The sequence below is a fragment of the Nerophis ophidion genome, linkage group LG09 (genome assembly GCF_033978795.1).
Source record: "Nerophis ophidion isolate RoL-2023_Sa linkage group LG09, RoL_Noph_v1.0, whole genome shotgun sequence".
Lineage (NCBI taxonomy): Eukaryota > Metazoa > Chordata > Actinopteri > Syngnathiformes > Syngnathidae > Nerophis > Nerophis ophidion.
This window is the reverse complement of record NC_084619.1, coordinates 76277288-76303408: the sequence shown is the minus strand read 5'-3', so window position 1 is coordinate 76303408 and position 26121 is coordinate 76277288. Positions and strand designations below refer to the sequence as shown.

Here is a 26121-nt window from a genome sequence, read left to right as displayed (position 1 = left end):
CCTAAACTGAGAGTTGACAGGTAGAAAACAAAGATGGTGTTCAGTGTTTTCTTGCTCAAATGAGTGCTATGTTGAAAATACAAATCAGGGGATTACTTTTCACAAGTAAGATTTAACATTAAAGTACTATTGGTTGTATTTTGTGGAAAGAATATGACCACAGAGTTGAGAAGGAGCAAAGATCTTCAATAGTACTGACCTCGTAGCCGCTAGCAAACAAGAGTATGACCTTAATAGAATTGCTTGTCAATGAAAATAATTCTATTTAAAAATGTCATACTTGAATAAGATGAAGTTGAAATAAATGATGAAGATAAAGATTGTAGGGCTTCACGGTGGCAGAGGGGTTAGTGCGTCTGCCTCACAATACGAAGTTCCTGCAGTCCTGGGTTCAAATCCAGGCTCGGGATCTTTCTGTGTGGAGTTTGCATGTTCTCCCCGTGAATGCGTGGGTTCCCTCCGGGTACTCCGGCTTCCTCCCACCTCCAAAGACATGCACCTGGGGATAAGTTGATTGGCAACACTAAATGGTCCCTAGTGTGTGAATGTGAGTGTGAATGTTGTCTGTCTATCTGTGTTGGCCCTGCGATGAGGTGGCGACTTGTCCAGGGTGTACCCCGCCTTCTGCCCGATTGTAGCTGAGATAGGCACCAGCGCCCCCCGCAACCCCAAAAGGGAATAAGCGGTAGAAAATGGAAGCATTTAAGTCTCACCTTAAAACTCATTTGTATACTCTAGCCTTTAAATAGACTCCCTTTTTAGACCAGTTGATCTGCCGTTTCTTTTCTTTTTCTTCTATGTCCCTCTGTGTATCGGCTGGGGACATCTCTGCGCTGCTGGTCCGCTACCCTTGGGATGGTTTCCTGCTGGCTCCGCTGTGAACGGGACTCTCGCTGCTGTGTTTGGACTGGACTCTCGCGACTGTGTTGTATCCATTGTGGATTGAACTTTCACAGTATCATGTTAGACCTGCTCGACATCCATTGCTTTCCTCCTCTCTAAGGTTCTCATAGTCATCATTGTCACCGACGTCCCACTGGGTCATTATTGTCACCAATGTCCCACTGGGTGTGAGTTTTCCTTGCCCTTATGTGGGCCTACCGAGGATGTCGTGGTGGTTTGTGCAGCCCTTTGAGACACTAGTGATTTAGGGCTATATAAGTAAACATTGATTGATTGATTGATTGATATATATATATGTTATCAATGGTTTGGCGCAGGGCGTGGTTAAAGTTGTTAGTGAGGTTATCAATAGAGCCCACATACTTTGGGAGTGGTGACATTACCGAGGGCAGTAGGTCAGCAAGAGTTGTCCTTGTGGTCATATTAATGTTGCGGCTGCTATAGCAGTTATTATTATTATTAGCTTGACGAACATGCGTCCGAACCTCGAATTTTATAAGGTAATGATCAGACAATACTTTAGTACACGGGAGTATCGTAACTTTGGAAATGGTGATAGCCCTGACAAGCACTAGGTCTATCGTATTACCGTTGCGATGCGTGGGTTAATTTATTATTTGTGTAAGACCACAGCTATCAATTATAGTCTGGAGCGCTACGCACGGAGGGTCCGATGGGGTATTCATATGGATATTAAAGTTCCTCATTATAATTATATTATCGGCGTGCATCACTAGATGAGCAACAAACTCTGAGAATTCATTGTCCGAATAGGGCCCTGGGGGGCGGTAGATAACAGCCAGGTGTAGAGGCAGCGGTGTGACAGACCTCATAGTAAACACCTCAAACGATTTATATGTAATATTTATGTTAGGACTAAGGTTAAAGTTTTTGTTGTATATTAGTGCGACTCCCCCACCCCTTTTAAGGGGACGGGCAATATGCAAATTCGTATAGTTAGGAGGACATGCCTCATTTAGCGTGAAAAAGTCGTCTGGTTTAAGCCAGGTTTCGCTGAGACCGATGACGTTAAGATTGTTGTCTCTGATGATATCATTAACTAACTCTCTCTGATGATATCATTAACTAACAACGTTTTGGGAGACAATGATCTTATGTTTAAAAAAACCTATATTATAGGTAGTGGGCTGTTTTAGGGAATTTTTGATGAAATTATCCGTAGTAGCAATATTAATAATATTGTGTTTATTATGCCCAGTGCACTTAATATAATTATGACCATATCTAGGAATTGATACAACGGGAATTTTCCGATTGTTTTTTTGGTGCTTTGATAAACTGAACACATCATGGTTTGCCAACTCAGTAGAACACATGTTCCGATTGTTTGTTTGTTGCTTTGATAAACTGAACGCATCATAGTTTGCCAACTCAGTAGAACGCATGTCCAACTCTGAAACACTCAAAGCAGAAAAAACGTGTTCTAATTTAACTGACTCCTTACCCAGACCAGTAGTCTCGCATCTTCCATTTAAATCCGGCTTCAGGATGGAGGGAAGTGGTGTTCTGTGGGGATTAGCCTATAGCTTTGTTTTTAGCCCTGCTCGGCATCCGTGTTTCCGATCACACCGCTGGCGTCTGCTCCGTAGACGGCCTCCGCTGCTACTATACTCCCCTGCTTCACAGGCCGCTGGATGTAGCCGGCGAAGTATTCCCGTGCTAGTTAGCAGGTCTAGCAAGCACGCGTCTATCAGTCCAAAACAGCCAGATCTGTCCACATCCAGAAGTGTCTGGCGGTCGTAAGTGATCACGGAGTGACCACGATTTGAGCCAGCCATGAAGTTTGCAGAATTGTCTGGTAATTCTGCCAAAGGTTCCATATTTAGCAAGAGCTCCGCGATGTTGCAGCCCCGTCCGGGCGCCGCCATCTTGGACCTGGAATGAGCGAAACTTCCCAAAAATATGTGTGCCAAGTTTGTACCAACCAAGTATTGAGCAAAGGCTGTGAATACTTATGTCTATGCGCCATCCATCCATCCATCCATCCATCCATCTTCTTCCGCTTAACTGAGGTCAGGTCACGGGGGCAGCAGCCTAAGCAGGAAAGCCCAGACTTCCCTCTCCCCAGCCACTTTGTCCAGCTCTTCCCGGGGGATCCCGAGGCGTTCGTAGGCCAGCCGGGAGACATAGTCTACCCATCGTGTCCTGGGTTTTCCCCGTGGCCTCCTACCGGTGGGACGTGCCCTAAACACCTCCCTAGGGAGGCGTTCGGGTGGCATCCTGACCAGATACCTGAACCACCTCATCTGTCTCCTCTCCATGTGGAGGAGTAGCGGCTTTACTTTGATCTTCTCACCCTATGTCTAAAGGAGAGCCCCGCCACCCTGCGCAGGAAACTCATTTCGGCCGTGATCTTGTCCTAACCCAAAGTTCATGACCATAGGTGAGGATGGGAACGTAGATCGACCGGTAAATTGATAGCTTTGCCTTCTTCACCACAAGGGATCAATATAGCGTCCCCATTACTGAAGACGCCGCACCGATCCGCCTGTCCATCTCACCATCCACTCTTCCCTCACTCATGAACAAGACTCCGAGGTACTTGAACTCCTCCACTTGGGGCAGGGTCTCCTCCCCAAACCCGGAGATGGCACTCCACCCTTTTCCAGACAAGAACCGTGGACTCGGACTTGGAGGTGCTGATTCTCATCCCAGTCGCTTCACACTCGGCTGCCAACCGATCCTATGAGAGCTGAAGATCCTGGCCAGATGAAGCCATCAGGACCACATCATCTGCAAAAAGCAGAGACCTAATCCCGTGGCCACCAAACCGGAACCCCTCAACGCCTTGACTGCGCCTAGAAATTCTGTCCATAAAAGTTCTGAACAGAATGGGTGACAAAGGGCAGCCTTGGCGGAGTCCAACCCTCACTGGAAACGTGTCTGACTTACCACCGGCAATGCGGACCAAGCTCTGACACTGATCATACAGGGAGCGGACCGCCACAATCAGACAGTCCGATACCCCATACTCTCTGAGCACTCCCCACAGGACTTCCCAAGGGACACGGTCGAAAGGCTTTTCCAAGTCCACAAAGCACATGTAGACTGGTTGGGCAAACTCCCATGCACCCTCAAGAACCCTGCCGAGAGTATGGAGCTGGTCCACAGTTTCACGACCAAGACGAAAACCACACGGTTCCTCCTGAATCCGAGGTTGGACTATCCGGCGTAGCCTCCTCTCCAGTACACCTGAATAGACCTTACCAGGAAGGATGAAAAATCACATTGTCACTACGGGGTTTTGTGCGTAGAATTTTAAGGGACAAAGTTAAAATGTGTTATTTTAAAGAAAAGGTCCGTTGAATACGTTCACAAGGCCTCCGTCCTGGGGAAGAGCTCGCACTCGGTCTCGTGATCGCAGCCGTGGATCAGCTCCTGGTAGCGTTCCTTGACGTCCCGGTAGAGCGGCGCGTGCTCTGCCAAGCCCGGGAAGACCGCGGGTCTCTCGTTGACCAGCGCCTGCAAGTGCAGCTGGTCTGGGCCGCAGTCGTACAGAACCAGCAGCAGGTTGGCGGCGTAGGGCAGCACCTCGCTGGTGCGGAAGGAGCGTCCCGTTTGCGTGGCGTAGTTGGAGGACGTGGGGGCGTCGGGGTCCTTGAAGAAGCCCAGGAGGGTGTAGAGCGGCAGGAGGGTCTCGCCGTGGCCGACCTGGACGGTCACAGCTTCGCTCACTTGCCGGTCGGCCCTACGAACCGTACGGAATGAAGGCGGTGTAAATGTGCTGAATAAGCAAAAGCAATCTCTTTACTCACTTGATGTCAGCGGCCGCTTTGTCCAGCCGACTGAACACGTCATGGAAGAGAATGCAGCTGGACTTTCTGTTGATATCGTGGCCGTATCCTCTCTTCCAGAACTGCCGCAGGTCATTGGCGTACTCCACAACCTGGTAGAGGGGGTAACAAGTGATGAAAGCTTGACCCTCGCCACGTCCCGTCACACCAAGGGTTCACAGGAGTCCACCGGCACGCCTGACGCAGATCCTGAATCTAACAGGAGGCTGTTGTTCTTAGTATTGTACGACAAAACATTGGTCAAAGATCCTGTACATAACAGGATACTGCTGTTCTTAGGAACGTACTACAAAAACATTGGTCAAAGATCCTGTATATAACAGAGGACTGTTGTTCTTTAGAATGTGCTGCAGAAATGTTGGTCAAAGATCCTGTACATAACAGGTACTGCTGTTGTTAGGAAGACAAATGATTCCAAGATCCTCTATTCGAGAGGGCTGCTCTGCTCTGCCATACCTGAGCATGGTCCAGGGTGAAGAGCAGACACCAGGGGGAGCTGAGGGTCTTGATGGCCAGCTCGTAGGCACAAAGGTTAAAGGCTCCGTCGGCCATGTCTGCGCTTGAAAATGGTCACATGATGGAGAATGATCCCACCGCCAATGACATCATTAAAATACAGCACTGACCGGCCGTGATGGTCTCATGAGGGACTCCCAGCTGGTCTGCTATCTTCTCCCGGACCTTCTTCATCTCTGGTCCCTCTTTGAACTTGTCCACCTCTGTCAGCGCTGAGGGGTTCTTTACCACCTCCTCCAGGAACTTGGGGCAGTTCTCGAAATGTTTCATCAGTGCGTCGTTCACAGCAGGGTAGAACTGGTCTAGTTGCAGGGGAGCGTCACTTCTTTTTACACTTTAGTCAACAAACACTGAGTTCAAACACTGCTTCATTGTTTCCTAGTTTTACTGTTGAAGGTGGTTAACTTATTTTTACACTTAAATTAGTGAAAAACCTGCCAACAAAGTTAGAGTATGTTTTTTGTGTATTGATTATACACTTGAATTAGTTAAAATCCTGTTAACAAAGAAAAAGCTGATTGTTTTTTTACATTAGTTAACTTATCTAACACCTGAATGAGTTAAAACCTCTTAAGAAACATAAACTATATATATTTTTTAACATTAGTTAACTCATTTTTACACTTGAATGAGTGAAAAACCTGCTAACAAAGTTAGAGTACGTTTTTTGTGTATTGATTACACACTTGAATTAGTTAAAATCCTGTTAACGAAGATAAAGTTGACTGTTTTTCTACATTAGTTAACTTATCTTACACATGAATGAGTTAAAAAAAACTGTTAAAAAAGATAAAGTATAATGTTTTTTTAACATTAGTTAAATAATGTTTACACTTGAATGAGTTAAAAACCTGTTAACAAATATAAAATAGAATGTTTTTTTTAAACATGAATTAACTTTTTTTACACCTGTATTAGCTAAAAACCTGTTAAGAAATATAAAGTAGACCGCCTTTTTAACATTAGTTAACTAATTTCAACACTTGAATGAGTTAAAAACCTGTTGAAAAAGGTACAGTAGACTGTTTTTTAACTTTAGTTAACTTATCTTGCACCTGAATGAGTTAAAAACCTGTTAAAAAAATATAAAAGTATATATGTTTTTTAACATTAGTTAACTAATTTTTACACTTGAATGAGTTAACAACCTGTTAATAAAGATAAAATACACCTGTTTTTTTAAATGTGTTATCTTATTTTTACACTTGAATGAGTTGAATGATTGTTTTTTGGTAGCAATGAGCTTCTTTTCCCACTGGTGGGACATGGGACTGGTGGGACATGGGACTTGTGGGACATGGGACTAGTGGGACATGGGACTAGTGGGACATGGGACTGGTGGGACATGGGAGTGGTGGGACATGGGACTGGTGGGACATGGGACTAGTGGGACATGGGACTGGTGGGACATGGGACTGGTGGGACATGGGACTGGTGGGACATGGGACTGGTGGGACATGGGACTGGTGGGACATGGGACGGGCCTTAAAAGTGCATGTTTTCATTGTTTCACTGCAAACTTGTCAATAGTTGTGAACATACTGTAGTCACTAGTATAGAATGTTAAAATGTTACTTCAAAATGATGATGCATGTTTTGTGATGGGGGGGGTCTGTTTAACCCTGGACCAGACTCTTGCACGGGTACATGAGTCCTACCTTCAAGGTGCCACAGTTCTGTGAGACCCGCCCTGAAGGCCCGGGTGCTGTTGATGCAGCGGTGCTTGGAGCTGCTGGTGAAGCTGAGCCGGCCTCCCTTGAGGTTCTCCTCCGTCAGCAAGGATGGGAAGAGCTTGGCCAGCCTGACCGCCAGATGCTTGAGGTCGTCCACGCCTTTGCGGGCCAGTCGCCCGTCCATGTCCTCCGTGTACCACATGTCCCACTGACTCTGGATGTCCCTCAGCCAGCTCTCCTTGGCGGGGGAGGCCCCTTTCACCGCCTGGTACATGTTCTGCATCTCCTTGAAGATGGGGCCGGTGGGGTACCGGGTGCCGTGGCGTACCATGGCGGTCAGGTGGCGCGGCCGGCATGTCGGCGACGGAGGGCGCAGGACGGAGGCGTTGACGGCCAGGATGTCCTCCAGGAGGTGGGGGTTGACTTCCTCGTAGCGTCCCTTGGTGCCAAAGTATTTAGCGATCCTTGGTACACTTGGGTGGGCGCCGATGGCGGCGGCCAACATCAGGTAGACGCCGAGGAGAATCCACATGCCCACCTGCATGATGCCTGCTCCACCCAAACTATGGTTGTGTGTGTCAAACTAAGTCTTTCTTTTCTGTGTGTGTGTTTGTGTGTGTTTCTCTCTGCCCCCAATGGTTGCGCAACATCCTGAAGTGAACTTTGGACCCCAGCCTTCAACGCTGGAGCAATGACATTAGTCAGAGTAACTTTTGCAACATTTTGGGACAAATTCAATAGTTTGATGTGCAAACATGCTGCACTTATGCTGTATTGATGTTATTCACATGTGAATAATGCTGTATAATAGACTATATTATTCCCATTGGAATAATACTGTATGATAGACTGTATTTATGTTATTCACATGTGAATAATGCTGTATAATAGACTATATTATTCCCATTGGAATAATACTGTATAATAGACTGTATTGATGTTATTCACATGTGAATAATGCTGTATAATAGACTGTATTTATGTTGTTTCCATGTGAATAATTCTGTATAATAGACTATATTATTCACATGTGAATAATGCTGTATAATAGACTGTATTTACATTATTCACATGTGAATAATGCTGTATAATAGACTATGAACCTGAAGTTAGAGACCCTTTCCACACAGTCATGTGGTGCTGAATTTCTCCCAGGGATCAATAAAGTACTTTGTATTCTATTCTATTGAAAGTCCTCACAAGCTGAGAATGCAGATCAACTTGTTGTCAACATGAGAACTTTCTGTTTTTTAACCAGACATATTTTATGGGATGTATTCCTCTGGTAGGACGGACGTAACTCCGCCCACATACAAACACTTCATGTTGAAGTCGGAATAGTTTCTGGACATTTCTGTTCCCCTGCTTGACCTGATTTGATTCTCTGTTTGCAAAAATGTCAGCTTTTTTTACTTATTTTTTTACTCAGAGTCCTCCGACTTTTATATTGTACTCATTACTGTCTCTTCCCACTCTATTTGTGTCGTGTGATGCAGACATCTGCAAATCGTAAGCCGCTCACGTTGATTATACATACAGCTACAGTATATATCCTTTAAGACTGACTTTGAAACAAGCTTGTTAAATACTTGTATTTGTACATTGAGACAACATTGGTGTCTAACGTTGGAGCCACGGTTGTGCTTGGCCAAATTTCAAAGGTCAAATCAACGTCACAACCTGATACTGAATAAAGGTCCTCAAAAATGTGTTTCTTCAACGATATGATTGTGTTGTAGAATATCGGTTGTGAAATAACCACATTTCAACGATCAAATCACTGTCAGAACTCAACATTGATTAAAGGTCACCATACAGCATGTTGTTTCAACGTTGTATTTATCTTGGAGAATATTGGTTGGAAAATTACCAAATTTTAATGTAAAATCAACCTCACAACCTGACACTGAATGAAAAAAATACTTTTTTCAACGCTATTTTTGTATTGTATAATATCGGTTGTGAAATTACCAAATTTCAATGGTCAAACCAACGTCAGACCCCAACATTGATTAAACGCCGTCAAAAAGCATTGTCGACTATTGGTCGGGACATAACCAAATTTCAATGTCTAATCAACATCACAACCTGACATTGAATCAACGTTGAATCAATGTTGTTTCATCGTTGTACTTGTGTTGTAGAATATTGGTTGGAAAATGACTAAATCTCAAAGGTCAAATCAACGTCACAACCTGACATTGAATAGAGGTCCTCAAAAATCAGGGTTTTCAACGCTATGTTTGTGTTGTAGAATTTTGGTTGTGAAATGACCAAATTTCAAAGGTCAAATCAACCTCAGAACTCAACATTGAATAAACGTCAAAAAGCATGTTGTTTCAACCGTCTATTCGGGTTGTAGAATATTGGTTGGGGGATTACCAAAAATTCAATGGTCAAAATAATTGACTAAACGTCGTCAAAAAGCGTGTTGTCACACAATGTTGTTCCGCCACAATCTGACACTCCAACAAGTCAATAACATCAACAAAGCTCACCTTTGTGCATTTACGCACAGCATAAAATGTTTGGTGGACAAAATGAGAGGAAGAAAGAGTGGCCTGAAAACACATCTTTCTGTGGCAGCGTCGGAGAAAGTTGCACACGTAAACAAACTCGGGTGAGTTCAAGGAGCGCCAAAATGAGTAGGACAAAACGCCGCTTGCCAAATACTCTCACCAGTGAAGCATGTTTACAATAAAGACTGGGATTTCTAACAATTAGGAAGGTTTTTGACATGTTAAAACCAATATATTTTTTCCGCTTCCTTTTGTCATACATTTTTGAAAAAACTCCACTAGGGCGGCGCTTGAGAGCCACGGGTTGCCGACCCCTGAACTAATCTACTCAGTTGTGCACTTTGAACTTACTTACACTAGAGGATAGAGACAGAGGTGTTTTTTATGATGCGTTCAAGGACCGCCGAACAGAGTAGGACGCCACAACGCCCACCAGCAATTTATAAATCGTAATAAAATATTATATTTGTTACATTTGTTATCTCCAATACATCTTAAAGTGCTCCAGTACAAACCAACATTCAAAACACTTCAAACTTAGCCGTTAAAAGACATAAGACTATGTGGGGGTGCTTTGGGGCTGGAGTCTATCCCAGCTCCAAAAAAACCTGGTCAAAAGATTTGAGTGTGTTTATAAGTACTTTTTGAGCACATTCAACAATACAATAGTTCTTATCTTTATCATCATCATCATCATCATCATCATCATCATCATCATCATCATATGTGCTGCTTTTGAACCCAATTATGAAATAAAAGCCTCTTTAAAAAATGTCATTAAAGAATCACAGATTATTTTACAACAGAAATTCTATCAACTCAAAAATAATGATTTTTCAGTAAATATTTTAAAATAAATTATACATCTCCCACTTGAATAATTACAGTATTGGAAAACACAGAAAGTGTCATTAAATACATAAAGGGTAAGTAGTTACTGTATGATAAACAATAGACTTAAGAACTTTATTGCTTCTGTGACGGAGCTCTTAAATTAAAACACTTTGAACACTTAAAATCTATTTCATTGGCGTTCCCCCCTAAACAGAACAATTATAACATGCAACATGCCGTTTAGAAAACAAAAAAACATACTTTTAAGTAATAAATACTGTATAAAGACAACACAATAGCATGTACTACTAACAACTACAGTAGTTTTATGAAGTAATGCAATAATAACGACCCATCTCATTCCCACTGCCTCTCCATCAAGCACATCGTTAGCAGCTTCTCCATACTTTCATGGATAAATGTCAGCCGATTAGATTCTATTCCAACAACATCCATGGCAGGCGTTAGACACAATCTGCTTCCGTCGACGCTCCAACTGCTTCGCCAAGTCGAAGACACACTCGGTCATATTTGGATGATTTATTTCTTTAATTCGACAAAAACCCTCCACTTCTTTTTCCTCAGCACTGTCCATCTTTCTTCCTTCCTGTCGAGCTGCAGCTAGAAGCCGACGCTGCCGAGTAAGACCGGGATGTTTTTGTCGGATCTTATCTAAAAATATAATTGTTTTGTATTGTAATCCGTGATTTAATTGGAAAAATAGCAATTTAATGAATATTTTTACTTATAAATGAATTATTTTCACATTTGAAATATATACAGTATATTTTTTTAATTGTACATTTATTTAAGTGTATTTATTTAATTTACAGACACAAAATGCAGACAGGATAAAAACAGTAAACACTTGGAACATTTTAAGTATGCAAATATTGATGATGAAATTATATTTCTGAAGCACTAAAAGATGAGCTTGCTTTGATGCTAAATGTTCTGCTGTGATGTTTATTTATTTATTTATTTTTTAAATCATATTGTACATGTATTTTGTGCTTTTTTATGTTTCTCTCTCTTTCTTTTCTTTGTCTTTTAAATTGTAATCATACTGCTTTTTTTTTTTTACATCATGGCCAGGGGACTACAGATGAAAACTAGACTTCTCGCTAATTCTGGCTTTTTTAAAAAACTATGTGTAATCATGTGTTTTATGAAATTGCATAGTCCCCTTTGAAATAAACTAATCTATTGGTGGTAGGTGGACCCCGACTTAAACAAGTTGAAAAACGTATTGGGGTGTTACCATTTAGTGGTCAATTGTACAGAATATGTACTGTACTGTGCAATCTACTAATAAAAGTATCAATCAATCAATCAATGTAATATTTTGTGAACGTGCTGCCAAGTCAGCTTTGAAAGAGGTAACATTCCATCACTGCAGTCAATGTTATTGTGCATGCAACGGGAAAAACAATCGACATATTCCTCCGAAAGCGTTTTGAATTCGGATTTTGGAAAACGAATAAAGGGACAATCAGTAGAAAATGGATGTTTGCCACACTTTTTGTCCAGTAGATGGCTTCAGAAAGCTGCAAAGAAGGCTTGAATCCGCTGCACTGTTGCTGCGTTCACGTGCATCTCAAGCGATACGACTTTTGCATATTTACATTCTCATCCTTTGTGGTGCAGTCGTGTTGTCTTCAAAAGTAATATTTAACATGAAAGGTATTGTTGATTTTGTTAAATAGACTAAAAATAGTTAAGACGTATAAAAACATGGCTCAAACACAGTGGTTATTACAGCGGGTTTTGAAAATGGGGACATTATGTGTGAGGACGTGAAGGCGCCACATGTGACGTCACGCAAGGACTCCCTACTTGTGCTTGTTGTTAAGAGGCCGCGCCGGACTTCCAGCAGAGAAGCAGGCGGCCGCGGAGAGCACGTTGGGGCCGATTGGGAGAGGACCGCGTCGGCCTTCACCCGGCAAGGTAACAGCATCACCCGGCAAGGTAACAACATCACCCTCACACTTCCAGTCCTTCAAAAGACACAAATAACCCCAAATGTCTGCAGTGTACGTGATGATCAATATAACTGTTTGACCAACACAAAGTATCCCCGCTAATACACGCCGATTTAAAGCCAATAATGTGTAAATATAAAGAACGGTTTTCAAATTCGACAAAAAAAGAGAAGTTGTGGTTTTAAGGGCGGTTAACGACATTAGTTAACGGAGTCTGGTGTTTGTTGTGTTAGCCTGCTAGCTCTTAGCTGCTGTTGTTGTGCTAGCTGTTAGCTGCTGTTGTTGTGCTAGCTGGAATGGCGACGACGCCGGCCTTTGTTAATCTGCTTCACTTTATAAGTTTCTAAGCCGTTAATCCTGCATCGCACAGAGTAAAGTGTCCGTCCACGTCCAGGCTGCGTGGCTGCACAATGTTCTAAACCCGCCGCCGGCTGTCATTGTCCACGTCTGGCAGCTCACAGGTGTGTTACGGTGCGGATGTTCTCCCGAAATGTGGTTGTCATTCTTGTTTGATGTGGGTTTACAGTGTGGGGCATATTTGTAAGTGTTCAAGTTGTTAATACGGCCACCCTCAGTGTGACCTGTATGGCTAACGTCTGGCAGCTCACAGCTGTGTCGGCTAACGTCTGGCAGCTCACAGGTGTGTTACGGTGCGGATGTTCTCCCGAAATGTGGTTGTCATTCTTGTTTGATGTGGGTTCACAGTGTGGGGCATATTTGTAAGTGTTCAAGTTGTTAATACGGCCACCCTCAGTGTGACCTGTATGGCTAACGTCTGGCAGCTCACAGGTGTCTCGGCTAACATTTGGCAGCTCACAGGTGTCTCGGCTAACATTTGGCAGCTCACAGGTGTCTCGGCTAACGTTTGGCAGCTCACAGGTGTCTCGGCTAACATCTGGCAGCTCACAGGCGTGTCTGCTAACATCTGGCAGCTCACAGGTGTGTCGGCTAACGTCTGGCAGCTCACAGTTGTTACAGTGCGGATGTTCTCCCAAAATGTGATTGTCATTCTTGTTTGGTGTGGGTTCACAGTCTGGCGCATAATTATAATAGTGTTTAAGTTGTCTATACGGCCACCCTCAGTGTGACCTGGATGGCTAACATCTGGCAGCTCACAGGGGTGTCGGCTAACGTCTGGCAGCTCACAGGTGTGTCGGCTAACAGCCTGCAGCTGTAAGTGACAATAAAAAAATAGCAACACTTTTTGTTTACATAGACCGTGATGTGTGTATATTAACTGTGCTAGCCTACTCACAAATGACGTTAAAACACATTAAAGTTAGAGTACCAATGACTGTCACACACACACTAGATGGGACGAAATTATTCTCTGCATTTGACCCATCATGATGTAATAGTCTATATTAACTGTGTTAGCCTACTATCAAAATGACTTTAAAAGTCTTATATTGGTGTTTTAATGAAGGCAACACATGATGGAAGTGTCTATTTTAGCTATATTAGCCTACTATCAAAATTACTTTAAAAGTCTCATAACTGTTATAGTAAAGGCAACACATGATGTAAGTGCCTATCAAAATGACTTTAAAAGTCTCGTATATAAGTGTTATAATGAAGGCAACACATGATGTGTCTATATTAACTGTGCTAGCCTACTATCAAAATGACGTTAAAACACATGATGTAATTGTCTATATTAACTGTAGCTGAGATAGGCACCAGCGCCCCCCGCGACCCCGAAAGGGAATAAGCGGTAGAAAATGGATGGATGGAACTGTGTTAGCCTACTATCAAAATGACTTTAAAAGTCTCGTACATAAGTGTTTTAATAAAGACAACACATGATGTAAGTGTCTATATTAGCTATATTAGCCTACTATCAAAATGACTTTAAAAGTCTTATATAACGAAGACAACACATGATGTAAGTGTCTATATTAACTGTGCTAGCCTACTATCAAAATGACGTTAAAACACATGATGTAATTGTCTATATTAACTGTGTTAGCCTAGTATCAAAATGACTTTAAAAGTCTCGTACATAAGTGTTTTAATAAAGACAACACATGATGTAAGTGTCTATATTAGCTATATTAGCCTACTATCAAAATGACTTTAAAAGTCTTATATAACGAAGACAACACATGACGTAAGTGTCTATATTAACTGTGCTAGCCTACTATCAAAATGACGTTAAAACACATGACGTAATTGTCTATATTAACTGTGTTAGCCTACTATCAAAATGACTTTAAAAGTCTCGTATATAAGTGTTTTAATGAAGACAACACATGATGTAAGTGTCTATATTAGCTATATTAGCCTACTATCAAAATGACTTTAAAAGTCTTATATAATGAAGGCAACACATGACGTAATTGTCTATATTAACTGTGTTAGTGCACTATCAAAATGACTTTAAAAGTCTCATGTATAAGTGTTTTAATGAAGACAACACATGATGTAAGTGTCTATATTAACTGTGCTAGCCTACTATCAAAATGACGTTAAAACACATGACGTAATTGTCTATATTAACTGTGTTAGCCTACTATCAAAATGACTTTAAAAGTCTCGTATATAAGTGTTTTAATGAAGACAACACATGATGTAAGTGTCTATATTAGCTATATTAGCCTACTATCAAAATGACTTTAAAAGTCTTATATAATGAAGGCAACACATGACGTAATTGTCTATATTAACTGTGTTAGTGCACTATCAAAATGACTTTAAAAGTCTCATGTATAAGTGTTTTAATGAAGACAACACATGATGTAAGTGTCTATATTAGCTATATTAGCCTACTATCAAAATGACTTTAAAAGTGTTATGTAATGAAGGCAACACATGATGCAAGTGTCTATATTAACTATATAAACCCACTATCAAAATGACTTTATAAGTCTTATATAAGTGCTATAATGAAGGCAACACATGATGGAAGTGTCTATTTTAGCTATATTAGCCTACTATCAAAATGACTTTAAAAGTCTCATAACTGTTATAGTAAAGGCAACACATGATGTAAGTGCCTATCAAAATGACTTTAAAAGTCTCGTATATAAGTGTTATAATGAAGGCAACACATGATGTGTCTATATTAACTGTGCTAGCCTACTATCAAAATGACGTTAAAACACATGATGTAATTGTCTATATTAACTGTGTTTGCCTAGTATCAAAATGACTTTAAAAGTCTCGTATATAAGTGTTTTAATAAAGACAACACATGATGTAAGTGTCTATATTAGCTATATTAGCCTACTATCAAAATGACTTTAAAAGTCTTATATAACGAAGACAACACATGATGTAAGTGTCTATATTAACTGTGCTAGCCTACTATCAAAATGACGTTAAAACACATGATGTAATTGTCTATATTAACTGTGTTAGCCTAGTATCAAAATGACTTTAAAAGTCTCGTATATAAGTGTTTTAATAAAGACAACACATGATGTAAGTGTCTATATTAGCTATATTAGCCTACTATCAAAATGACTTTAAAAGTCTTATATAACGAAGACAACACATGATGTAAGTGTCTATATTAACTGTGCTAGCCTACTATCAAAATGACGTTAAAACACATGACGTAATTGTCTATATTAACTGTGTTAGTGCACTATCAAAATGACTTTAAAAGTCTCATGTATAAGTGTTTTAATGAAGACAACACATGATGTGTCTATATTAGCTATATTAGCCTACTATCAAAATGACTTTAAAAGTCTTATGTAATGAAGGCAACACATGATGTGTCTATATTAACTATATAAACCCACTATCAAAATGACTTTATAAGTCTTATATAAGTGCTATAATGAAGACAACACATGATGTAAGTGTCTATATTAGCTACAATAGCCTACTATCAAAATGACTGTGTCGCAGGCTGAAGCAAATCTTCGTTGACAGAAATGTTGACATGTAATATTTATTCTACACATTTTTACAACATTGGAAATAAATGATAAATGGGTTGTACTTGTATAGCGCTTTTCTACCTTCAAGGTACTCAAAGCGCTTTGACACTACTTCCACATTTACCCATTCACACACACATTCACACACTGATGGAGGGAACTGCCATGCAAGGCGCCAACCAGCAACCATCAGGAGCAAGGGTGAAGTGTCTTGCTCAGGACACAACGGACGTGACGAGGTTGGTTCTAGGTGGGATTAGAACCAGTGACCCTCGGGTTCCGCACGGCCACTCTCCCACTGCGCCACGCCGTCCCTTAGTAAACCTTAGTAAAACTTCTCAGAGGGTGAGATAACTCCTGTAAATGTGTCTTAGAATGGCCAAAGGTATAGAGGTGTGTGTCCAAGTTCAAGGACACGGCAGGCTGTCTTCTTCTAATGGATTTATTACAATCTTTGGCAAGCTGGGTAATGTTTGCTGTGGTCTGGAACAACATGGCACACAAAATGCAGCCAATATTACATACAGATAATGTGTCATCAGACATGCAAAACTAAATTATATACAAAGAGGATACAAGAAAATGATATTAAATGAGCTCAAATGTACTTGCAAATGAGGCATAATGATACAATATGTACATACAGCTAGCCAAAATAGCATGTTAGCATTGATTAGCTTGCAATCATGCACTGACCAAATATGTCTGATTAGCACTCCAACAAGTCAATAACATCAACACAGTGCACCTTTGTGCAGTCATGTACACTATAAAACTTTTGGTGGACAAAACGAGACGAAGAAAGAGTGGAATATTTTACATGTAAACAAACTCAGCCTCAGTTCAAGAACCGTCAAAATTAGTAGGACAAAACGATGTTCACATATTATTGTCATCAGTGAAGCATACACACATTCAACAGTGGTAGTTCTAACCATTGGAAAGGTTTGTGTCATGTTTGTCCTCAAACAAAAAAACATAATAAAAACATATTTTTGCCCCCATCTTTTTCTATCTTTAATCCTTTTTAAAAAAATGGGAGCCACGATGGTTGCCGACCCATCCTAGTGGAAACAATGACTTTTCTGTCACAATGTCAATTATTCAGCTGTGGAAATAATATGAATTTTAATCATTGGCATCAAAGCGTACATCATCACCCTTTTGGCATGAAATGCTTTTACATTTATAACTTTTTTCCGCCAAGTACCACCTCAGAAAACACCATAATGAACAACATTAACATACAGTAGCATAGTAGGCCTGAATGTTCATTAAAAACAAAGCAAATGTCTTATTTAAGAAGTATATTTAATATTTTTGCCCACTATAACATTACGCACAGTTTGAACAGTAACACTAGCCAGGTGTACATAGACCACATTTTTTTAATCTGACCATTTCGATTAGAATGTTGTTGATCTGATTATGATGTGCATTTTAATGCATCACACCTTAAATGGGAATACTTAACTTTGACATGTGCAGAACTGAACATTAAGGATGGAGTGGGAGAGTGGCCGTGCGCAACTTGAGGGTCCCTGGTTCAATCCCCACCAAGTACCAACCTCGTCACGTCCGTTGTGTCCTGAGCAAGACACTTCACCCTTGCTCCTGATGGGTGTTGGTTAGCGCCTTACATGGCAGCTCCCTCCATCAGTGTGTGAATGTGTGTGTGAATGGGTAAATGTGGAAGTAGTGTCAAAGCGCTTTGAGTACCTTGAAGGTAGAAAAGCGCTATACAAGTACAACCCATTTATTTAATTATTTATTTATTTAAGGGAAAGGTGTGTTGTTTGTGCTATGGTGCCATCTTTTGGACAAGTTTGCTCACTGCAGGTGTAACTAAACATAACTTTGTGCATTTCCGCTTGTCCAACGTTATCATGGTATTTATTTATCATTTTGTCCATCGTTTCACTACTTTTGTTTTACCTCTCTTTTTGAAATGGCGCTGCTCTGAGCTTTCCATGTTGTGATTACATACAGTTTGCGACATTCTGTTTATGTTGGCTCTTGAAGTAGTTGTGAATAAAACCGCTCGTTAAGACGACAACTGGATCCCGTCTTTTATTGTTACATCAACACATGACATGCAATAACATATTTTTGTTTTTGCTAGTCTCTGTTGTAAAGCAACAAGCCCAACAGTATATAACGCTACGTCTGTGCATGTGGAATGAGTTGATTTGGCAGCAAGACAATCGCTTTATTCCTACACTATTACATTTAGTCCCAGCACAAAGGATAGCTGAAATCAAAGACATTCAAAGTTAAGGCTAATTCTTACCAGAATTTGGGAAGATGTGTTTTCATTCAGTAGAATCAGAATGACAATTGACATAAATTTAAATTTTCCTGATGGAACTCTTCTGAAGGAATCAATAAAGTACTATCCATCTATCTAAACCTCCCGTCGCAATTGGAATACAATTTTGATCCGAACGTGTCTTCAGGAAGCATTTTTATCCCTGATAAGCTTTTAATCCGATTTAAATGTGTCCGTGTGCTCGCAGCTACTGTGTTTTGAACAATTTAGGTGATTTTTTGGCGTACCCCAATATGGAACCTTCGTACCACGGTTTGAGAATCACTGGACTAATGTATTGGAGGTCTTTGTGATGGTCATAATTAGGGATGCACCGATTAATCGGTAACCGAATATATTCGGCCGAATATGGCAGAAAAAGCCACATTCGGCCTTCGGTGGAATGAGTTAAAAACAAGGCCGAATAGTGGCGTGTGACGCAATTTTCTGACGCGGTGACGCAATCAACCAACGTGCAGTGACGTTGGGATATGTTGTGTACCTGTATAAGTGTATGAGGTTACATGCACACACTTATTGAGATTTAGTGGGGCCTCTGTTTACATTATTAGCCTGTTGTGTAGGCTACCTGTATAAGTGTATGAGGTTACAAGCACACACTTAATTTAGATTTAGATAGATTAGATAGTACTTTATTTATTCCGTCAGGAGAGTTCCTTCAGGAAAATTACAGTTTTCAGCACAATCCCAGATTTACTTGAGCCTTCTGTTTACATTATTAGCATATCTACTGTGGCTAAGCAGACTTTTGCCAAAAGGACAATAATTCATTTGTTGTGGGTTTATCCACTTTAATGCACTTTATTTTTTTTGGGAATGCATGTTTTGTTTGAAGGCCTAATATAAATGAAAAACTTTGTGCTTTTTTTGAAAAGCAAAGGCTTCTGGAATATTTAAAAAATGTCAATATTCAATAAAAAATTACTTTATTTGAAAAACATGTCAAAATATTTTTCTAGCCTATTTATGCAATATAAAAAAAATTGTGAAAAATTGCATTCATTATTCGGTATTCGGCCTTCGGCCAAGCGTTTAAATTTTATTCGGCTTCAACTTCGGCCACAAATTTTCATTTCGGTGCATCCCTAGTCATGATGTTTGGGCTTGACTCTGGCAGCAGCGTGAGACAAGGCTTGGGGGAAAAGCTGAGAAACAGACATTTTTCAAACTTGCCAAGCTAACATCAGTTGTGTTTGAAAGGCAAATTGTAGTGATTTTTGGTGAAGAAAGGCACTAAAGGCATACTCCAGAAAATAATTTTTCTTGGGAATAAGAGCTAGTGCTTGTCTGATTAGGGACCGTGGAGCAGCTTGAGAAAAAGAAAATTGCCAGGATGACTTTGTCATGTTTTTTAAAAGCATAAAAATTATATTTTTCTTTCCTATGGTGAGTGAGTAACAATAAACTACAAAATATACTCAATAAAGTTATTTTTGGGGGAATAGAGGAATCCCTGAGTATCATTTGTTCCATTTGCTTTTCCATTTGAAGCTATTACTAGAAAAACAAACGTCACATTTTCAAGACTAAAATAATAATACAGTGTTCCCATAACTTAAGCGGGTTGCGCATTAAGAGCGGGTTAGCTAATTATTATATATAATTATGGAGTTAGAACATTCCCGCCATTAGTTGGTTTAGAAAATGTCTGCCCAAAACATCTGGTCTCACTCACCAACATTAGCTTATAACTAGAGATGGCCATACCGGTAACTCAAGCTATGCTGATGAGACGATATCAGTATATATCACCATAGACATGTAACCAATATCAATATAAAAATGCGTTTGATAAATATATTTCTTTGTGGTTGGTTGCTTGAACAGAGGCACTCGGAGTCTGGTAAACTAGCCAAACAGGGAGTGGTCGTGAAATGGGTGAGACACGCTGAACAGCAAATTGCGTAACGTTATCAACCATGACTTTTGGTTGCACCATCTCGCTGTCTTGCGGTTGGTTTCTCTGTACGGAGAGAAATAAATTAAAAATAAGTGCTGCAGAGAGGGAAGAAATGGTGGACAAAACAGGGAAAGTCACCTACACAGTATGGCGTTTTTTTTTGTTCAAACAGATCAAAGTCTTTCGCCAAGTTCATCTTTTCTAACCAACACACGTCCGTTCCCTATTCGGATGTACGGGAACAACAGATGGGAACTAAAGTGCAAGACTGTATAACTTAAACAAAAATATAACAAATGTGGTACAGATTTTAAAGAGATTTCAATTAATTTCAATGGGAGACTTTGATTTGAGATACAAGTGTTTTAATTTAAGAGCTGTGTCGCAGAACCAATTAGGTACATCTCTATCGCAATGGTTTTCCAAACATGTAATTCTCGCCCAGAAAAGGGTGGAGTGCCATCTCCGGGTTGGGGAGGAGACCCTGCCCAAGGTGGTCGAGTTCAAGTACCTAGGAGTCTTGTTCACCAGATACTGTGGTAGAGCGCAATATATGTAGGTGTGGTAAAAATCACAAGACTACTTCATCTCTACAGAACTGTTTCATGAGGGGTTCCCTCAATCATCAGATTTTTTTCCCACACATACATATGTATATGTATGTATGTTGGCAATTAATTTTTGTTGGTTCATTTGAGCTAAGCTGTGATTTATCTTGTTTTATAGCTAAAAAGTCATAATATCCTCATATATGTACCATCATATTAATCTTTGTTATATCTAATTTGAATACAATGTTTGCAAATGGAAGTCCTTCCAGTAGTTTCCTTTTGTCGGTCACTGGAAAATATTTCCGAAAAACAACAGCTAGGAAAATTGTAGGTCCTCTCTTATTTTATTGATGTTCTAACAGTAATCCGTATCTCCAGAGCGTGTTTTTGAGCACCAAACATGAAAACATGCCTATTAACAGTATTTTGCCCATCCATGATTTATTGCATCGTTGCATTTTATAAAGAAAACCCCCACATTTTGTAATAACTTTTGCAATATGTACCCTGTTAATACAAAACGCTTTCAAGAATTGTATTACACAATACGGCATTGTTAATGAGTTATAACAAGGTGACATTTTAATATATATTTCGATAACAAATCTGCCAACTGTTTGTCCGTCATCTGCAGAAGTTTGATCATTTTTCAGTGGCTATGAATAGTTTTTACTTTTGCTGAAGGGCGACTTCCTCCTTTTGTTGCTGGTTATTGTTAAAGCCTCATGCAGGTCTTGTCATAACAGTACCCCGACTTGCAGATAAGCTCAAAACAGAAAGGCGTGGTGTGTGATCTTGCAAGTCAAACTGAATGTTCTTCTGCTTTTTTTTAAAAGTATGTTACAGTACTAAAAGCCCAGTGGAAAACCCCCATCTTGTAAACAATCCAGCATAAGCTGCTATCCGACCCTGCCTACTCCTGCACATGGATGCCAAACAACAACCTGCAACTCTGCAGCCATCCACACTAAATGTTACCACATCGCTATTGAATTGAATTAGAATTCCACCGTAGTCTTTTCCCCTGCCATACACGACAAGTTTTTGGCGTCCTTCTCCGGCCATAATTAGAAACGCATGAAGTTTTACTCCCACTCACATGATGCCTCAGTTTCTGCTGCGTTTCGGAATTCTAGGCTAGCATTAGTCTGAAGCCTACTTTTGTGTGTTTCGGGAGCAGAATAGGGTCAATATTGTTCCACAAATGCTTGAGGAATGTAGTAACGTGCAGCGAGGACACTGCACTGGGATGTTGAGCAATGCACGCAGTCGCTTCTTCGCTTTGTCTGCCGACTTGTTCCGTTTCTCCCAAGTCTCATGCCTTCCAACATCAAGTTTTCACACCGGCGTTTTATTTGAAATGGTGTCCAGCTGTAATTACTCTAGACCAAAGCTGGGCAAATATTTTGACACATTGAGAGAAAAAAATATGTCTGGGAGGGGCAAGGTATATGTGTGTATAATTTATATATTCACGTTTAGCTGTAACAATCTGCTGTACAGTATGTGTGTTTGGGTCCCTTTTTTTCCTGGAACACTCATACCAAAAGATGCAATGTCCAGAATGAAATGTTGCAGTTTTTTACTGAATGGGACACCCAAAATGTACATAAAAATAAAGAAAGTAGGATTTACGATATAAACTATGAACACTAAAACACTGAATATTAACAACATATGAACGTGGCTCCTCTTTTACTTATCAGACCAGCTCCTCGATAGTTTTTGTATCTTTTACAATCAAGCAAAATGCAACAAAAATGTAAAAAAAAAAAAAAAAAAAAAATATTAATGCAAAGTAGGACTGGGCGATATATCGACATACTCGATATATCGCAGGTTTGTCTCTGTGCGATAAAGAAAATGACCATATGGTGATACTCAAGTATACGTTCTCATGCAGTTGCTTTTAGCTGCAGGCATTACACTACAGGCTCTTCCTGCTCTTTGTTGTCTCTCCTTCTCAATAAAACAAGCGCACCTTCTTACACACGTCACATATGTATACGCCCTCGCGGAGCAGAGGTAGTGGCATGGGTAACGTTAGTTGTGATGCTAGCGGAGCAGTGCAAGTGGTAAAACGAGAGAAGGAAGGAATAATTCATTCCAAAGAAAAACAGCAGGGGGTCCATCGTCTGGCGGTGGTTTGGCTTCAAGCGGAAATATGTTGAACAGACAACCATAATTTGTCAAGTGTGGGGCACTGCTGTTTTTCCCGGGAATAAATTCTTCTTCCTTCATTTGTTACCAGATTGTCACCTTCTTTCTCTCGTATTACCACTCGCACGACTCCGCTAGCACCACAGCTAACGTTACCATGACGCAACATCTCGTATGACGTTGCACGCGTGACAGTATGTGACGTGTGTAGGAAGGTGCGCTTGTTTTATGTCTCTGTGAGAAGGAGAGACAAGAAAGAGTGAGAAAAGCCTGTATTGTAATGCCCGCAACTGCGTGAGAAGGAATACTGGAATATCACGATATAGTTGTTTTGCTATATCGCACAGCAACATACCCGCGATATATCCAGTATATTAGATATATCGTCCAGCCCTACCTGAGTGCGACCTGTATGTGACTTTCTTCGTCAGCTTTGGGCGAGTTACGTCGCTCGTGCTCGCGGGGAAAGACACAGTGGCGCCACTGGAAGAGGATATTTCATCACAACATCCGGTTTTGGTGAGTAAGCTCTATTTAACAAGACCACGTTTTTGGTGCATCACTTGTCGATAGTGCACAAATAGTAGGCTATATGTTGTATATGAATATATATATATTTATTTATAAAATTACATACTTTTATTCCGAAGAAATAGCGATTGTTGAAAGACCGAAATTGAAGCTGTGCCGCATTTGCTTCCATGTGAGTTGAAAAATGAAGCTAACGTAGATCCACGCTGATGTCCGTGTCTCCTCTACTTATGCACCCATTAAAAGATGACCACCCTCCCAAATATATTACACTATATATATCCATCCATCCATTTTCTACCGCTAGTCCCTTTTGGGGTCGCGGAGGGTTGCTGGAGCCTGTCTCAGCTGTACATTATATACAGTACAGGTCACAGCTTCTCATTCAATGCGTTTTCTTTACTTTAATGACTGTTTACTAGAGATGTCCAATAATGGCTTTTTTGCCGATATTCAATATTCCGATATTGTCCAACTCGTAATTACCGATTCCAATATCAACCGATACCGATATATAGTCGTGGAATGAACACATTATGCCTAATTTTGTTGTGATGCCCCGCTGGATGAATTAAACAATGTAACAAGGTTTTCCAAAATAAGTCAACTCAAGTTATAGAAAACAATGCCAACATGGCACTGCCATATTTATTATTGAAGTCACAAAGTGCATAGTTTTTTTTTAACATGCCTCAAAACAGCAGCTTGGATTTTGGACATGCTCACTCATGAGGAGGTTGAGGTGGGGATATATTGTAGCGTCTTGGAAAAGTTAGTGCAGAAAGGGGTTCTGGGTATTTGTTCTGTTGTGTTACGGTGCGGACCTTCTCCCGAAATGTGTTGGTGTGGGTTCACAGTGTGGTGCATATTTGTAACAGTGTTAAAGTTGTTTATACGGCCACCCTCAGTGTGACCTGTATGGCTGTTGACCAAGTGTGCTTGCATTCACTTGTGTGCGTGAAAAGCCGTAGATTTTAGGTGACTGGGCCGGCACGCAAAGGCAGTGCCTTTAAGGTTTATTGGCGCTCTGTACTTCTCCCTACGTCCGTGTACCACTCCGTACTGCGGCGTTTTAAAAAGTCATACATTTTACTTTTTGATACCAATTAATTTCCGATATTACATTTTAAAACATTTATCGGCCGATAATATTGGACATCTTTACTATTTACATTGTAGATTGTCACTGAAGGCATCAAAACTATGAATGAACACGTGGAGTTAACAAAAAAAAGTGAAATAACTGAAAACATGTTTTATACTCTAGTTTCTTCAAAATAGCCACCCTTTGCTCTTATTACTGCTTTGCACACTCTTGGCATTCTCTCCATGAGCTTCTAGCACACCTGTGAAGTGAAAACCATTTCAGGTGACTACCTCTTGAAGCTCAATAAGAGAATGCTAAGAGTGTGCAAAGCAGTAATCAAAGCAAATGGTGGCTATTTTGAAGAAACTAGAATACAAAACATGTTTTTACCTTTCCTTAAGTATGAGTGGCCCTGCCAGCAACCTGAGGGTTCCCGGTTCAATCCCCACCTTCTACCAACCTCGTCACGTCCGTTGTGTCCTCGAGCGAGACACTTCACCCTTGCTCCTGATGGGTGGTGGTTAGGGCCTTGCATGGCAGCTCCCGGCATCAGTGTGTGAATGTGGAAATAGTGTCAAAGCGCTTTGAGTACCTTGAAGGTAGAAAAGCGTTATACAAGTATAACCCATTTACCATTTACCTTAACTCCACATGTGTTCATTCGTAGTTTTGATGCCTTCAGTGACAAGCTAAAACAGGCCTGGGCAATTATTTTGACTCGGGGGCCACATTTAGAGAAAAAAATGTGTATTTGTTTTTAGGAACACTAATACAAAACCTCACAATAATGTCTGATTGAATGCTAAAAACGTTATGACAGACGGCCTTAAAAAACGTAGTGGAATTTTTTTATTTTCTATGAAGGATAAAACACTGAATATTGACAAAATATGAACGTCACACTCCCTTTTGATCGACATATTTTACAATCAAGTGAAACGCAACTAAAATGCAACAAACAGTGAAATATGAACACGAAGGGTACAAAATAAACCCACCTACAATGTGATATATCTGATATTTGCTGAATTCCTCCCAGGGATCAATAAAGTAATTTCTATTCTATTCTATACATCACTAAGTTCTAGAAAACTTTGTTGTGAAAATCTCCTTCCGCGTCTGTGGAAATGCTTCCCACCCACACTGCTTGGTGCCTCGTCTGAGCTGCTGTGACATACATGACCATAGTAACTCATTAAATTACCATAGTAACTAATTAGATGACCATAGTAACTCATTAGATGACCATAGTAACTCATTAGATGACCATAGTAACTAATTAGATGACCATAGTAACTCATTAGATGACCATAGTAACTCATTAGATGACCATAGTAACTCATTAGATGACCATAGTAACTAATTAGATGACCGTAGTAACTAATTAGATGACCATAGTAACTCATTAGATGACCATAGTAACTCATTAGA

The 26121-nt window shown here is 40.5% G+C and overlaps 2 protein-coding genes across 4 annotated transcripts in view; one reads left to right on the top strand and one right to left on the bottom strand.

The window, feature by feature from the left end:
* Positions 1-4038: 4038 nt before the first annotated feature.
* On the bottom strand, positions 4039-7516 carry LOC133559739 (multiple inositol polyphosphate phosphatase 1-like). The gene is made up of 5 exons (XM_061911797.1): positions 6893-7516; positions 5345-5536; positions 5175-5272; positions 4680-4810; positions 4039-4612 (listed from the first exon to the last, which is right to left on the bottom strand). Exons 1-5 carry the CDS (start codon positions 7449-7451, stop codon positions 4237-4239), a joined length of 1356 nt encoding a protein of 451 aa, XP_061767781.1. The 5' UTR covers positions 7452-7516; the 3' UTR covers positions 4039-4236.
* A 4555-nt stretch (positions 7517-12071) lies between these two features.
* The window catches only part of sgms1a (sphingomyelin synthase 1a), a 67001-nt gene continuing 52951 nt past the window's right edge, over positions 12072-26121 (top strand). The window contains exons 1-2 of one of the 3 annotated variants that reach the window (XM_061911796.1): positions 12107-12228; positions 23504-23591. The gene's annotated coding sequence lies outside the window, so the exon portion shown is untranslated. Of the gene's footprint in view, positions 12229-23503; positions 23592-26121 lie in introns of all 3 variants that reach the window. The other 2 variants (XM_061911794.1, XM_061911795.1) reach the window with 2 other exon arrangements.

What these genes read in the sequence shown, in the direction of transcription:
- LOC133559739 (XM_061911797.1), bottom strand. Translation starts at nt 7,451, where the DNA reads ATGCAGGTGGGCATGTGGATTCTCCTCGGCGTCTACCTGATGTTGGCC. An exon ending in AGAACTGTGGCACCTTGAAG is followed by an intron (nt 5,537 to 6,892) that starts GTAGGACTCATG and finishes CCCTGCAACTAG; the next exon opens with ACCAGTTCTACCCTGCTGTG. An exon ending in TCATGAGACCATCACGGCCG is followed by an intron (nt 5,273 to 5,344) that starts GTCAGTGCTGTA and finishes TTTCAAGCGCAG; the next exon opens with ACATGGCCGACGGAGCCTTT.